At 47.0% G+C, this 13,295-nt stretch overlaps 1 protein-coding gene across 2 annotated transcripts; it reads left to right on the top strand.

Annotated features, from left to right (window-relative positions):
* The first annotated feature begins 4,504 nt into the window (after nucleotides 1–4,504).
* LOC104696146 (alpha 1,4-galactosyltransferase (P blood group)) lies at nucleotides 4,505–12,162 on the top strand. Of its 2 annotated transcripts, none has more exons than XM_019292389.3 (2): nucleotides 4,505–4,608; nucleotides 10,404–12,162. In XM_019292389.3, exons 1-2 carry the CDS (start codon nucleotides 4,540–4,542, stop codon nucleotides 11,529–11,531), a joined length of 1,197 nt encoding a protein of 398 aa, XP_019147934.3. In that variant the 5' UTR covers nucleotides 4,505–4,539; the 3' UTR covers nucleotides 11,532–12,162. The 2 variants fall into 2 exon arrangements, with proteins under 2 accessions (XP_019147934.3, XP_019147936.2); XM_019292391.3 differs by lacking the exon at nucleotides 4,505–4,608 and adding an exon at nucleotides 9,682–9,805.
* Nucleotides 12,163–13,295: the final 1,133 nt, after the last annotated feature.

Here is a 13,295-nt window from a genome sequence, read left to right as displayed (position 1 = left end):
GTTAAGAAAATTAATCTTCCTGGGGCTTTTTGGGTAATTCCAGGTATTCCTGAATAGTGAGGAGCAGATGTCACCTGGGAGTCTTCCTGCTCCACACCTTGGTGGCCTGGCCCCGGGAAGGGCAGCTCATACCTGCAGAGCTCCCTGGAGGGCTTTGGGAAAGCTGTAGGACATAAATTACTTCCCCACAAGCTCTCTATTTGAGTAGAATCACAGAATAAGCTGAATTAGAAGGGACCCATGAGGATCATTGAGTCCAACCCCTGGCCCTGCACCCCAACAATCCCACCATGGATTGAGAGCAATGTCCAAATGCTCCTTGAACTCTCTCAGGCTTGTACTGTGACCAAATCCCTGGGGAGCTGTTCAGTGCCCCACCATCCTCTGGGTGAAGAACGACCAAAAAAACCCCAAAATCTACCCTAACCCTGCCCTGGTACAGCTCCAGCTGTTCCCTTGAGTCGTTCAGCCCTGTGTTCATTTGAGCAGGCAGTCATGATTTCGGAATTAGAAACCTCTGCTCTTGATCAGGCAGGTGAATTCTCTGTGTGAGTGCCATGTGGAGCACGAACAGTATGGAATTTTAAAAGGAGTGCATTCAGGGACGTCACCAGAGATCCTGGTATGCCCTGTTTGAGCTAAGTGCAAATGGGATATTCTCATGCAGTGTGCAGAAGTGAACAGAACCAATTTTATTAGCTCTTGGTGTTACTGGTATCAGGCTATTGGTATTCCATGTGTTCCATAGGTTTTGGTACTCTTCAGTGACCTACAATTTAGATGCAGGCTGTGTAAAAATTCAAGGCATTTGAAATGTGATAAGGACAGTACCTGGGGCAGCCTTGGGAAAGGCCCCATGATTCCCCTTTAGGCTGGGAGTGAGGGAATGGCTTCACACAGACTGACCTGCTGCTGCCCCCATGCAGCCTGTAGCACTGGGGCAGAACCAAAAAAGCACAGGTACAAACATGAGTCCTGAGCCCATCTCTCTGCTGCAGACTGCCTCATTCCAAGGACTTCTAGAGACCAGTCTTGACCACAGCTCTCCACAGCACGTGGTAACAATTCAGAGTACCAATTCCTGTTTGTGCTCTTGGCAAATGTGCTGAACTGGAAAGAGCAAAGGGGTGAAAGCAGAAGGGGCAGTGTAGGGCAGTTTTGTTTAGTTTTGTCTGTGGTCTTTGGAAGGAAAGACCCCACATGCTTTGCTTTGACAATTTGTGCAGTCCATAGTTCTGAGAGGGTTTTTCCTAATTTGTTCTTGATACAAGCTTTGCAATCTTGAATTTTCCTCTGTGCTCAAAAGGATGAAAATGACTGTCTGTAGCTGCTCTAAAACACAGTAACTGGGAACTGATTTATGTAAACTTTCACCAGCTTTTTTTTTTTTTTATTTCACTTAAGTGTGGCTTAACACCAAATGTATTTGCTGGGGATTACACCCACTGGTTATTTCTAAATTGCCTTAGCTCTAGATCTAAGATTACTATATTTAATTTTGGTGTACCAAATGTTATTTAAAAGTCTATTTTGACAATTGTGATACTAATCTGAGATTTTAAGATTTTGCATATTTTCTTGTGATTTAATGTTTCCTTTTAAAGGAAAAGCTCTTGTCTCTGGCTGCTGTCATACCTCTTTGCTCCCAAGTCATCCCTGTGTTGTCCCAGCAAAGTCTTAAAGCACCTCTTTCTGACAAGACTAGGAAACTTATTGATGTTTGCTTTGCTTTTCAGGCAGATGCAAAGCACCACTAAGTTAAAAACAGGAGCGAATTTCAAGCAAACACAGCTGCATGTTTGCATTGGTGTGGCAGTCATTCCTGTGCCTGTGGTCGTTCCTCTTGCTTTGTTGCCTCCATTGAAATTGCTGGATGGGACCTCAGGGGTGCATCACCATTAGCTGTTGTGTAGCTTCTGATGAGACTTCATCAGACATGATGGGAAGAAATGGAGCTTTTGCTCTGGTTTTAGAGGTGCTTGCAGTGCCCTGGAGGACTGTGCAGTTTCCCTGCTGCTTTCACCATTGTTGCTGAAGCAGCTGTTGGAATTTGCTGTGCCTGTTTACTGCCTGAGACACTTCTGTATTTCTCTCCTGTTAAGCTGTGGAGTGTCTTTAAAAGAAACCAAATGAGAACATCGCTATTTCCTTGCTGTTTGTGAGGGAGAAGTGCTGAGGGAGCAGTAGTGCTCTTAACTACTCTCCCTCACAGCTGTGCTTCAATGAAGGTATTCTGTGGAAACCAAACCCTCATATTTATTTTCTAGGCAAAGTTTTCTGCCTCAGATACCTGAGGTAATCCCCCCTTTGTTGGCAACTTCTCCTTAGGCTGGTTTAGTTGCAACACAAAGCTTTGGTTTCTGGGAAGTCTTCACAGGTGTGTGGCAGTGCTGGGATGTCCCTATCTTCCTGTTTAACTGGTAGAGAGCCTTTTGGTACATCTAAGGATCTGCTTGGGATCAGCTCCTGACAGGCTTAAGCAAATAATAAAATGTGGGATGGGATGCCATCAATAAATTGTTGGCAAGTCCTTTGCATTCAAGTCGGTAAATGATGACATGGCTTCATCTTCCTTCTTTAAAGAATTGGACAGGTAACTTTTGGAAATTGATGTTACCACAAAGGGAAGGGAAACAAATACATGAGTCATTCAGGAAGTCAGTAACCCTCACCACCTAATTTCTTTTATAACCAGTTTTGTTTGCACTAAGTAGTGAAGAACAGCTCGCCACTTGGTAATCCAACATTCAAATCCAGGTTTCACCCTTGTAGGAAGAAAAAACACCTAGGGACTTCTCTGTATTTAAACACTGCAAGGTACTCTGTATGAGGGAGAACTGGCAGGGCCTGGGGAGCCAGGGGCTGCAGGGCTCACCTGTGTGGAAAGGGGCTGTGATTCCAGCTGGTTCCAGCCAGCTCCAAACTAGACAAACCCAGTCCATTGCACACCAAAGCTGCAGCTGCTCAGAGTAGCTTACTCTGCCTCTGCTTGAACGTGTCAGGTAGTGTAGAAGCACTCCAAAGTGGCCAGTCTGAGGGGCTGAAGGTGTCTTGGAAAAGCCACAGAACAATAAGGCTTTTGTTCAATAGAGGGGGAAAAAATGAGAGAGGAAAAAAAAAATCTCAGCAGAGATTTTTCTTCTTGTTTTCTGATGAAGAGTGATTAATCTGAAATGGAAAATTATGTTATCAAGCTGACCCATAGCTCTCTTTAGGAGGCATAATATAGTTCTCTGTTACATTATGCACATTTCTGGTTTGTCTGACAGAACTTCTGTTTTTACTGTTGGATTGTATCGATTTTATTTATTTTAAATTATGCAAACTTATACTAAAAGATAAACAGGGATTAAAGCAGAGGAGACACTAAAATGCTGTGCAACTTTCAGAAAACTTTTTATTTTTTTTCTTCAAAGAATATATTCCTTTTGAAATATTTCTGGGCTTTTAACGTTATTAAGAGCCAGGCACTTCTGAGGAAGGTGTTGCCACATTGATGGCAGTGCCCTTCAATTAAACTGTGCATTTATACAGCTTATTTCATGCCATGTCTCCTCTGTCCTTGAGCTCAGGAAGGTTAGCTGGTACATGGGTGCTGTACCTCAAGGGGGAAGGCAGGGGTGGGGCTGAAGATGCAGAACTGGCCAGTGCAGCAGAAGAGGAGCATGGAAGGATTAGGAAGGTAATCTTGGACCTGGTCTCCTGGGAAGTGATAGAAGGATGATTATTTTCTCTGTGCTGCCTGAGAGCTCTCCTGTGCCAGGAGCTCTCGTGTTGGGGGCATCCAGGACAGTAAGAAGTAATGCTCAGTAGCGCTCTTTTTTTCCCCTTGTTATTCTCCTCCTTGTTTCATCTCCCTCCTCCCAAAATGTGTAGTTTGGGAAGGCCATAGTGCAAAGTAGATTCTTGTGGGAAAGTTGCAGTTACCTATCTTAATCTGATATATGCTGGGGACTGAGCTCTGGCTAGGGCTGGTGTGTCCTCAGCAGGAGAGAAGAGGGGAAGCAAAGCTCTCTCCATGCTCTGTTTGGATATGCCATTTATGAACATCAGCCCTTTAGTCTTTTATAGGTACTTCAGGTTCATCTCTCTCAAGTGATTGTGACCATTCCCTTGTTCACCTAGCTCGTGGTCTCTGTTTTTATTCTTTATAACCATTCCTGGAAATCAGGCAGAGTCCAGAAGAGACAAGTGCAGGAAGAGGTCACTCAGCTACACCCTGCCATTACAGCCCAAGCTGAGGTCTTGACGTTTAAATTTGTGTATAATGATGAAGCCAAACAGCATCCTGTAATATGCTGGCAGAGGTATGAGAAGTATAAAGCATTCTTCAAAATGGCATTTGTATCCAGGGGGAAAATAAAGTAGGCACATGAGGTCTGGCAAGTTAAATACAGCAACACCACAAGACTGTAGAAAACACTGTTTGAAAACAATTTTCAAAAGATAGTAAAGCTACAAATATTATTAATCCTTTTTTTTTTTCCCTGTTGCAGAAGGAACATGAAGCCTGCTAGAGAGACAGAAGATCAGTAGGGAATGAGACTGGAAGGGAGTTCAGAGATCACTTTGAAACAACCTAAAATTAATTTCTGCATCTGGCCACAGGTAAGAGGAACTTGGGAATGCTGGGCCCTGCTGTTTGTGAACAGAGAAGGGCTGGTGGGAGATGTGATGATTGGAGTCTATCTTGAGCATAGTAGTCTTGAAATGAGTTTTCAGTTCTTAAAAACTTCTACCTTGGACTTCCAGACTTTGGCCTGTTCAGGGCACTGGTTGAGACAGTCCCTTGGGAAGCAGTCCTGAGGGGCAAAGGGTGCAGGAAGGCTGGACATTCTTCAAGAAGAACATCTGAAAGGCACAGGAACAGGCCATCCCAGTATGCTATAAGATAAGCCAGCAGGGAAGGAGACTGGCCTGGATGAACAGGGAGCTTCTGACTGAACTCAAGGGGGAAAAAAAAAATTACCAGCTTTGGAATAAGGGGGAAGTGGCTCAGGAGGATTACAAGGGTATCATTAGGTTATGCAGGGAGAAAGTTAGAAAGGCCAAAGACCCAGGTAGAATTTAATCTGGCAAGTGCCACAAGAGATAACAAAAATTTTTTTTCCAAATGCATTAATACTAGAGAGCCAAGGAGACTCTCCATCCTTTACTGGATAAGAGGGGAAACACTGCCACCAAGGATGCGGAAAAGGCTGAGATACTTGATGACTTCTTTGCTTCAGTCTTTAACTGAAAGACCAGTTATTATCAGGGTGTCAAGCCCCCTGAGCTGGAAGATAGGGACAGGATAACCCCCTGTAGTCCAGGAGGAAACAGTGACCTGCTGCTCCACTTAAAAGTGCACAAGTCTACGGGGCTGGGTGGGATCCACTCAAGGAGACTGAGGGAGCAGGTGGACAAACTCACTGAGCTGCTCTCCATCATTTACTGGCAGCCCTTGTGAACTGGGAAAGTCCCAGAGGACTGGGGGTTAGCCAATGTGACACCCATCTACAAGAAGGCTGAAAGGAGGATCTGGAGAGCCACAGGCCCATGAGCCTGACCTTGATACCAAGGCAGACTATGGAACAGATCATAGTGAGCGTGACCAACCAGGGGGCCAAGCCCAGCCAGCACATGTTCATGAGAGGCAGGTCCTCCTTGACAAACCTGAGCCCACAAATTTCCTACTAAGTGTAACAGCATTACTGACGGTTTTCCATTCATCTTGGGCTACTGCTTATTGTATTTAGGGAGGCTGAATTGAAACGTGATGATGCTGCCATGTCTGGCTATTTGCTTTTCTGTTTGTGATCATTACTTAGGTACATCATTGATATTTTCTATTGCAAATTAACAGAGTCTGTAGATATTTTTTTCTGGACAGCTTCAGTAAGATGCCATCACATCTGTGGTTGCTTTGTGTACAGTGATCTGGGAATCAGTGGCTGTTAAAACTGCCATATCATTTCTTCCCTCAATCTGTTTATTTTTTTGTAGAAACTTGCTAATCTCATTCTCTCTTTGCTGTGGCTTGCTTTTAATGCATCTTAGCCCATAGAGTGTCTATCCAGTATTTCATTACAGCTATACAAGAGGGTGTTTATACTCCTTTCTTTTATTTCAGGAGAAAATTTAGTTCTAAATCCACTGTAAGTGAATTGGATCTTGCAGGGTTCATTCTGGAAAGGTGAAGTTGTGATTAATACAGAAGATACAGTTAAGACAGGTGCCTTAAATGTCCTCTGCCTTCAGCTGCAGTATTTTATTGGTCTAATATACTACATTTACAATATTTGCTCTCTTCTTACCTCAAACATTCACACGTGCTCGGTCTGCCGTCCTCTCTGGGTTCAGGAGGAGGAGCTCTAAAGCTGTTGGTAAAATACTAAAAACTAATTCCCCTAAATACTATAGGGGAATTTGCTGGTGGATTCATCCCTGGTGGGCACCACTGTGTTTCTATTTCTAGCAGACTGATTAGTCACCTGCTGAATGCTGTTATTGTCAAGTATCACCTCTTCTACTCTCATTAGTAATGTAAATCTGGAGAAAATGGAGATCTTCAGCTGCTTTCTGGTGGGTGCCCAAAATATTTCTCTCAGGCTGCTTGTGATAGATGATATTTATTGTTCCAGACCCTTAGCAGCTACCTGGGTATACAGCAGTATTTTGCTGGACCTTGTCCTCTCCTCTCTATTACTGAATTTGTAGCAAATTTACAAATACCCCCTGCGGTGTTTTGCAGTTCCAATGTCCACACATTTGCCTGAAAGGACATCACTAAACTCAAGGGTATTTGGTTTGCTCCCCTGAACACAACAGGGGCTGGTGCAAACACTTTTTCCAAGGCTGACCAGAGCTGTGTTGCTGCGTTTGTGCTGGATGTACATTCAAACATAGCTTTTGTGTAGTTTAATGCCATAAAGGAGTTGAAGTCTTGATAAAAATACACAACAACAACAAGCAGTAATAAAACAAAGAAAGAAGTGAAGCTATACCATGGTGTACTTTCATTTAGCCCGTGAAGACTGGATGTTCATGACAAATTCTGGCTGATCTCAGGTGTACCAGATCCTCCAGCCGGCCCCAGGTGTGACTCCTCCAGCGCTGGGTCCCTTGCCACCCTCTGCTTTGCTACCCCAGCAGAGCTTTCCTTAAACCCAGACGGGGATTTTTAGTGCCCAGAACTGCAGGAATGACAGTTGACTTGGCCACTAGAGGGCACATCTATTGCTGGAAAATGCTGGGATCAACCAAAGCGTCTTGCCCAGCTTAAGATGCAAACCCACCTCTAGTTTCTCTGCATGTTCTGAGGGGCAACAAAGAATTACATTGCAAATCCATTTTATTTAGTAGTATATGATGTATCTATAGATACACATATATTTGCTAATAGCTAGATCATCCCTTTGCACCCTCTTTCCTGTAATGTCCTGCTAATTTGCAGGCCTATCCAGCTTCATATGCTGAATCTCTTAATTACCTAGGTATTAGCTATATCAATTAAATCCTAGAAGGGAAACAATAGCGAAGTCCTTATTCACATGCTCAGTTTATATTCTGTTTTTGAAACAACACCTTCATTTCTGCAATATGGACAACTGTGGTTTTCCTATAATCGTCTGATCACCTCTGGCTAAAACACTTGTTATTACTTGGTACACTAAGATTTAGGCCTGGTGGTTCTAAAACCTTCTACAGAACTCATACTCTGAGAATTACACAGGTCTACTATAATTATGTAAAAACAATCCTAATTGCTTTCCGTGCAAACTGAGAATGTTACATTTCATTCTCTGATATCACTAAATGCATGCCCTTAAAAAATTTTTACAGTTCATTTCTTGCCATTTGTTATCACTGTTTGAACTGTCATGAAGATCATATGATCTCTTATAAGAATATCACTCAATAATGCACACTTTTTCCTATTAGGAATAATTTGCCAGCTTTCAGGGACTTCTGAATATCTGCTGTTACAGTTTGGAAAGTAGAGGATTGCAGGAATGCAGGATGATTTTTGGCTTCATGTAAGTTGGTTTCCTGCACAATTCATGCTGTACCATCATTCAATCATTCAATTATCATCTAGTTTGGGTTGTTTCCCTTTCTTCCTGTCTGTGGTTTTGCTACCAAGGAAATACCAGTGAAGCACAGTTATTCATGTAGGGCAGGAAGTCACTTTGCTCAGAGCAGGCTGCACTGAACGCATGTGAGCATGTGCTGATCCAGCGGCAGCAGACTGGTGGCAGTCCTTGCATGGTGGAGTTACAAGATCATCTGCAGAGGCAGCCCTGTGTTTGTTTCCTTTGTTTTATCCCTTCTGTGCTTGGAACAAGGGATCCTTAATGGTATTTCAATTTCAGCCTTTACCTTGTGCAGTGAGGTGTCCCTGTGCATTTTGCAATTCTTGTTTGGACACATTTTTTGTTTGTTACTTTCAAGCCCTGTATTGGTTAACTTGGCTTTTAAATTTAGTAAGCAAGGCCATGAAAATGATAGGCAGTATTTTGCTGGAAAGCATCTGGGCAGAAAAGGGCCTGGTGGTTCCCTGCACCAGAAGCCAGCAGATGGCCCCACAGCCTGTGGAGCATGGCTTGCAAGGTCATGGGGAGTGATCCTCGTCCATCACTCAGCACTGGTGAGACACACCTGGGGTGGGTGCTGCTTCTGGGATCCCGGGATGAGTGAGCCATGTCCGTACTGCAGCAGATCCAGCAAAGGGCCACTAAGGTGAGAAGGGGACTGGAGCACACGGTGCGTGAGGGGAGGCTGGGAGAGCTCTGCTGACTTTTCTTGGACTAGAGCCGGCTGGGGTGTCTGGTCAGGGTGTGCAAACACCTGACTGAAGGCGGGTGGGTAAAGGACACAAGCAAGACCCTCCTCTGTTCAATGCAGAGATGGGAGGAGACACAATGGGCACAAATTGAGCTGTGGGAAGCTAGAATGAAAGGAATGGAGGTGAAACACTGCATCAGGTAGCCCAGAGCGGTTCTGCAGTCTCTGTGCTGGGACAAGGATGGTCACGAGTCCATCCATGGTGCTGCTGTGCATGGAAGGATCTGGGGAGAGGAGAGGGGTGTGGGACGCTACAGAGCAATATTTCTTTCAGGCAGCTGAGGGGGAATTGCAGTAAACCCTACATTTAGTGGCTGCACTGATAAAGGTGGGATTTTATGAATGTGCCAGCGTGTCTCGTGCAAGGGAAAGTCAGCCAGCCTTGATCACAGGGGCAAGGGGGAACGGTCATAGAATGAGGGGCACCTGAACGTGGTGGCAAAGTCCTTCAGTGAGGTCCCTGGCTTATTAGGGAGTATTCCCTAATGAATGAGTGAAGTGTTTGGTCCAAAGAGTGTGTTTCCAAAGGAGCATTCCGTACTTTGGCCTTGGGGTGGGAGCAGGCAGCTCTATGGAAGGGTCAGCTCAGTTACTGTGGCAGCCCCAGAAGCAGCGCGAGCACTGGGAATTCTTAGCAAAGGAGAAGAAAACAAAACCAGCCGTTTTCCTCCCATGGTCTAAAGTATCTCAACAGTGGGGTTTCAATTTCCTCTTTTTTTCTTTTTTTATTACTTTATAACTAACAGTTTGTTCGCAGTGGCTCTGTGTGACCTTTGTATCACCTACTCAGTACAGATGAATGATGTCACATCCTCCCCGTTTTTTTTCCACCTGTGCTCGGACTCCATTTCTCACCCTTCCTTTTTAGAAGAAGGAAGTGCCAGACCGTAGAGCTGTAGGCATGCTCATAGACTTTAATGTCTTAAATATCTTTTCCAGCTGAGCAGGGAATTCTGTGGTTTCTTGAAAGCAGGGACAGGTGAGTTTCCGGCCTTCTCTACAGCTCTATCTCTGTCCCACCAAGCTTGTGCCACATTGTCTTCTACAGCTTAAAAAATGATTTACAGGGTTCAGCAAGGTGGGGTGTGGAGAGTGGAGTGGTAGGTCTGTAAAAGGGTGGGTTGGTATTTGCTGCCTGTAGCACTGGCAGCACACGCTGGCATTTCTGTGTGGGAGGAGAAAACCTTCTGGGGATCCAGAACCGATCATCTGTGTATCGGCTTCCTCTCCTCTGTTGCCCAAGTCCCAGTGCATCTGACAAGCCATTTTCAGGGCACATGAGAAGCTCCATATGTGACCCCCACACAGTGATCAAGGGGAAAATGAGTTTTGTCATCAGGATTGTGCCAGCTGGGTTCTTTGTCCTGTTCCCTGCTTGATTGGTTTCCTCCTGCCAGAGTTTCTTGAATATGTGTTTTATGTTCAGAATGACGGCAAGTTCTAGAGGGCAACAGATGAGGTCTCTAATGGTGTTCCCAGGGTTTGTTTTGCACTGCGGTGAAGGTGGGACACACCTGTGAAGAAAGACTCATACTGTGATGCCTCGTCTGTCAGGTTTTCTCTTTCCTTCCCTTCAGGGTGTCTCAGGAGAGCAGGCTCCGGCTGGAGAGAGAATGCTCAGGATGCCCAGCTGCCTCCTAAAGCTGACCAGGGTGGTGCTGAGCCACAAGCCCTGGGCACTGTTTATCCTCATCTTTATATTCGTATCCTTCGCCTACATCAAGTTGCACTTGGGCATCTGGGAGGACCTAAAGAGCAGAGGCCACCCCTACGGCTTGTCAGCTGAAATCAGCTGTGCTCACTATGTGCCTTCTTCCCTCAACATTGCTGCTGGGCCCTCTCCTTCCACAGGGAATGTGTTTTTTGTGGAGACATCAGAGCAAACTACCCCAAGTTACCTGTTCTCGTGCTCTGTGGAGTCAGCAGCCAGGGCACACCCTGGGTCAAGAGTCAAGGTGCTCATGAAAGGTGTGGCCAAAGGGAGCACCTCCTTACCCAAGCACTGGGCTTTCTCCTTGCTGAGCTGCTTCCCCAACGTGGAAATCCAGCCCCTGGACTTGACAGAACTCTTTTCTGGAACGCCTCTGGCACAGTGGTACTTGTGGCCTCTGAGGCACTGGGAGCCTCATTATTTTGCCGTCCTGTCTGATGCCTGCAGGATTGTCCTCATGTGGAAATTTGGTGGCATCTACCTGGATACAGACTTCATTGTGCTTAAGAACTTGCAGAACCTCACCAATGCCCTTGGGATCCAGAGTGAAGACGTACTGAATGGGGCCTTTCTGTCCTTTAAGCCCAAGCACGAGTTCATGGAACTTTGCATGCAGGACTTTGTGCAGAACTACAATGGCTGGGTCTGGGGGCGCCAGGGCCCAGAGCTTCTATCTCGTGTCTTCAAGAAATGGTGCTCCCTCAGAACTATCAAGAGCATGAGCTGCAAAGGTGTGAGTGCTCTTGCCCCAGAAGCTGTGTATCCTATTCCCTGGCAGGACTGGAAGAAGCTGTTTGAGGCAGGCAGTACCTTGGAGCTTCACAAACTCCTTGAGAACAGCTATGCAGTGCACATATGGAACAAACTGAGCCACGGGACCAAGTTAGAGATCCCATCCCACGCTCCGCTGGCTCAGCTCTATTCCCAGTTCTGCCCCGCCACCTATGCAAAGATGAAACAGGACTCTGAAGAGTGGGCAAGGCGTGCAGTGTGACCTGTGGGCCCTTGGCTGCAGGGATGCTCCCCAGACTGAAGGAAGCCGAGTGCCTTTGACCTTCCCCAGAGTTGCTTTCTAGACCCCAGCTCAGGTTTTCTGTGTGACGCCTCTGTGCTTTTGTACCATTCCTGATACCTGCCTCAGATCCTTTGTGTTTCATTTACATTTACAGCAGAACCTGTACATTCCTTTCACTGGAATATTGAGCCCCTTGTGGACGTCCAGAGGGAGACATGTCCACATCAGTCAAAGGACCAAGTCCAGGACTCAGACCAGTGTCCCCAGCAACAAAAATAAGATCACAGAAGCATGTGAAGGTTGGAAAAGACCTCCAAGATCATTGAGTCCAACCTTTAATTCAGTATCACCACACCCACTAGTCATTATCCCAAAGTGCCCTGTGTACTCTTTTTTTGGAGCACTTCCACGGATGGTGACTCCACCACTTCCCCGGGGAGCTTGTGGCACACAGTGCTGAAGCATGCTGACATTTTTCCTCACATCCAAGCTGAACCTACCTTGGTGCAGGGAGTGCTGTATCCAGCCCTGGGATCCAGCACAGGAAGGACAGGGAGCTGCTGGAGCCAGTCCAGAGCAGGGACACCAAGGGGAGCAGAGGGATGGAGCAGCTCTGCTGGGAGGAAAGGCTGGGGGAACTGGGATTGTTCAGCCTGGAGAAGGGAAGGCTTTGGGGTGACCTCATTGTGGCCTTGCAGTGCCTGAAGGGAGCCCACAGGAAAGATGGAGAGAGACTCTTGACAAGGGGGAATGGCTTCACACTGACAGAGAGCAGGTTTAGATTGCATATGAGGCAGAAATTGTTCCCAGTGAGGGTGCTGAGGCCCTGGTGCACGTTGCCCAGAGAAGCTGTGGCTGCCCCATTCCTGGCAGTGTCCAAGGCCAGGCTGGATGGGACTCTGAGACACCTGGGATAATAGCGGAAGGTGTCCCTGCCCATGGCAGGAGCGGTGGAACGAGATGATCTTTACTGTCCTTTCCAACCCAAACCCTTCTTTTCATTTCCCCTCATCCTGTCCCTTGTTCCCTGGGAGCAGAGCTTGACACCCCCCTGGCTGCACCCTCCTGTCAGGGAGCTGTAGAGAGTGAGAGGGTCCCCCCCGAGCCTCTTCTCCTCCAGGTTAAACACCCCCAGCTCCCTGAGCCGCTCCTCATCAGACTTGTGCTCCAGCCCCTTCCCCAGCTCCGTTCCCTTCCCCAGACTCACTCCAGCCCTCAGTGTCCATCTTGCAGTGACAGGCCCAGAACAGGACACAGCACTTGGGGTGAGGCCTCACCAGTGCCCATGACAGGGGACAGCCACTGCCCTGGTCCTGCTGGCCACACTGTTGCTGACCCGGCCCAGGAGCCATTGGCCTTCTTGCCCATCTGGGCACACGCTGTGGACCAGCAGCCCCAGGCCCTTTCCTCTGGGGCTCCTTCCAGCCGCTCTTCCCCAGCCTGGAGCAGCTGGGGGTTGTTGTGACCCAGGGGCAGGACCTAGCACTTGGCCTTGTTGAACCTCAAAGATATGAAACAGGACTGGCCCTGAAAGTGGGCCCAGGGGCACAGCACCAGTGACCCACTGCCAGCTGGATTAACTCCACCACCACTCTCTGTGCTTGGCCATCCAGGCAGCTTTTCCTCAGCAAACGGGGAACCTGTTAAAGCCGTGGGCTGCCAGCACAATGCTCTCCAGGAGAACACTGTGGGAGACAGTGATCAAAGGCTTTACTGAAGGCCCAGGTACACGACACCCATAGC

This window comes from Corvus cornix, chromosome 1A (genome assembly GCF_000738735.6).
Source record: "Corvus cornix cornix isolate S_Up_H32 chromosome 1A, ASM73873v5, whole genome shotgun sequence".
Classification (NCBI taxonomy): domain Eukaryota; kingdom Metazoa; phylum Chordata; class Aves; order Passeriformes; family Corvidae; genus Corvus; species Corvus cornix.
The sequence above is the reverse complement of the archived record's forward strand: the minus strand, read 5'-3'. Positions and strand labels throughout refer to the sequence as shown.

Coding starts and splice junctions, on each gene's coding strand:
- LOC104696146 (XM_019292389.3), top strand. CDS start 4,540: ATGAGACTGGAAGGGAGTTCAGAGATCACTTTGAAACAACCTAAAATT. Junction 4,609..10,403: donor ATTTCTGCATCTGGCCACAG/GTAAGAGGAACT, acceptor CCTTCCCTTCAG/GGTGTCTCAGGAGAGCAGGC.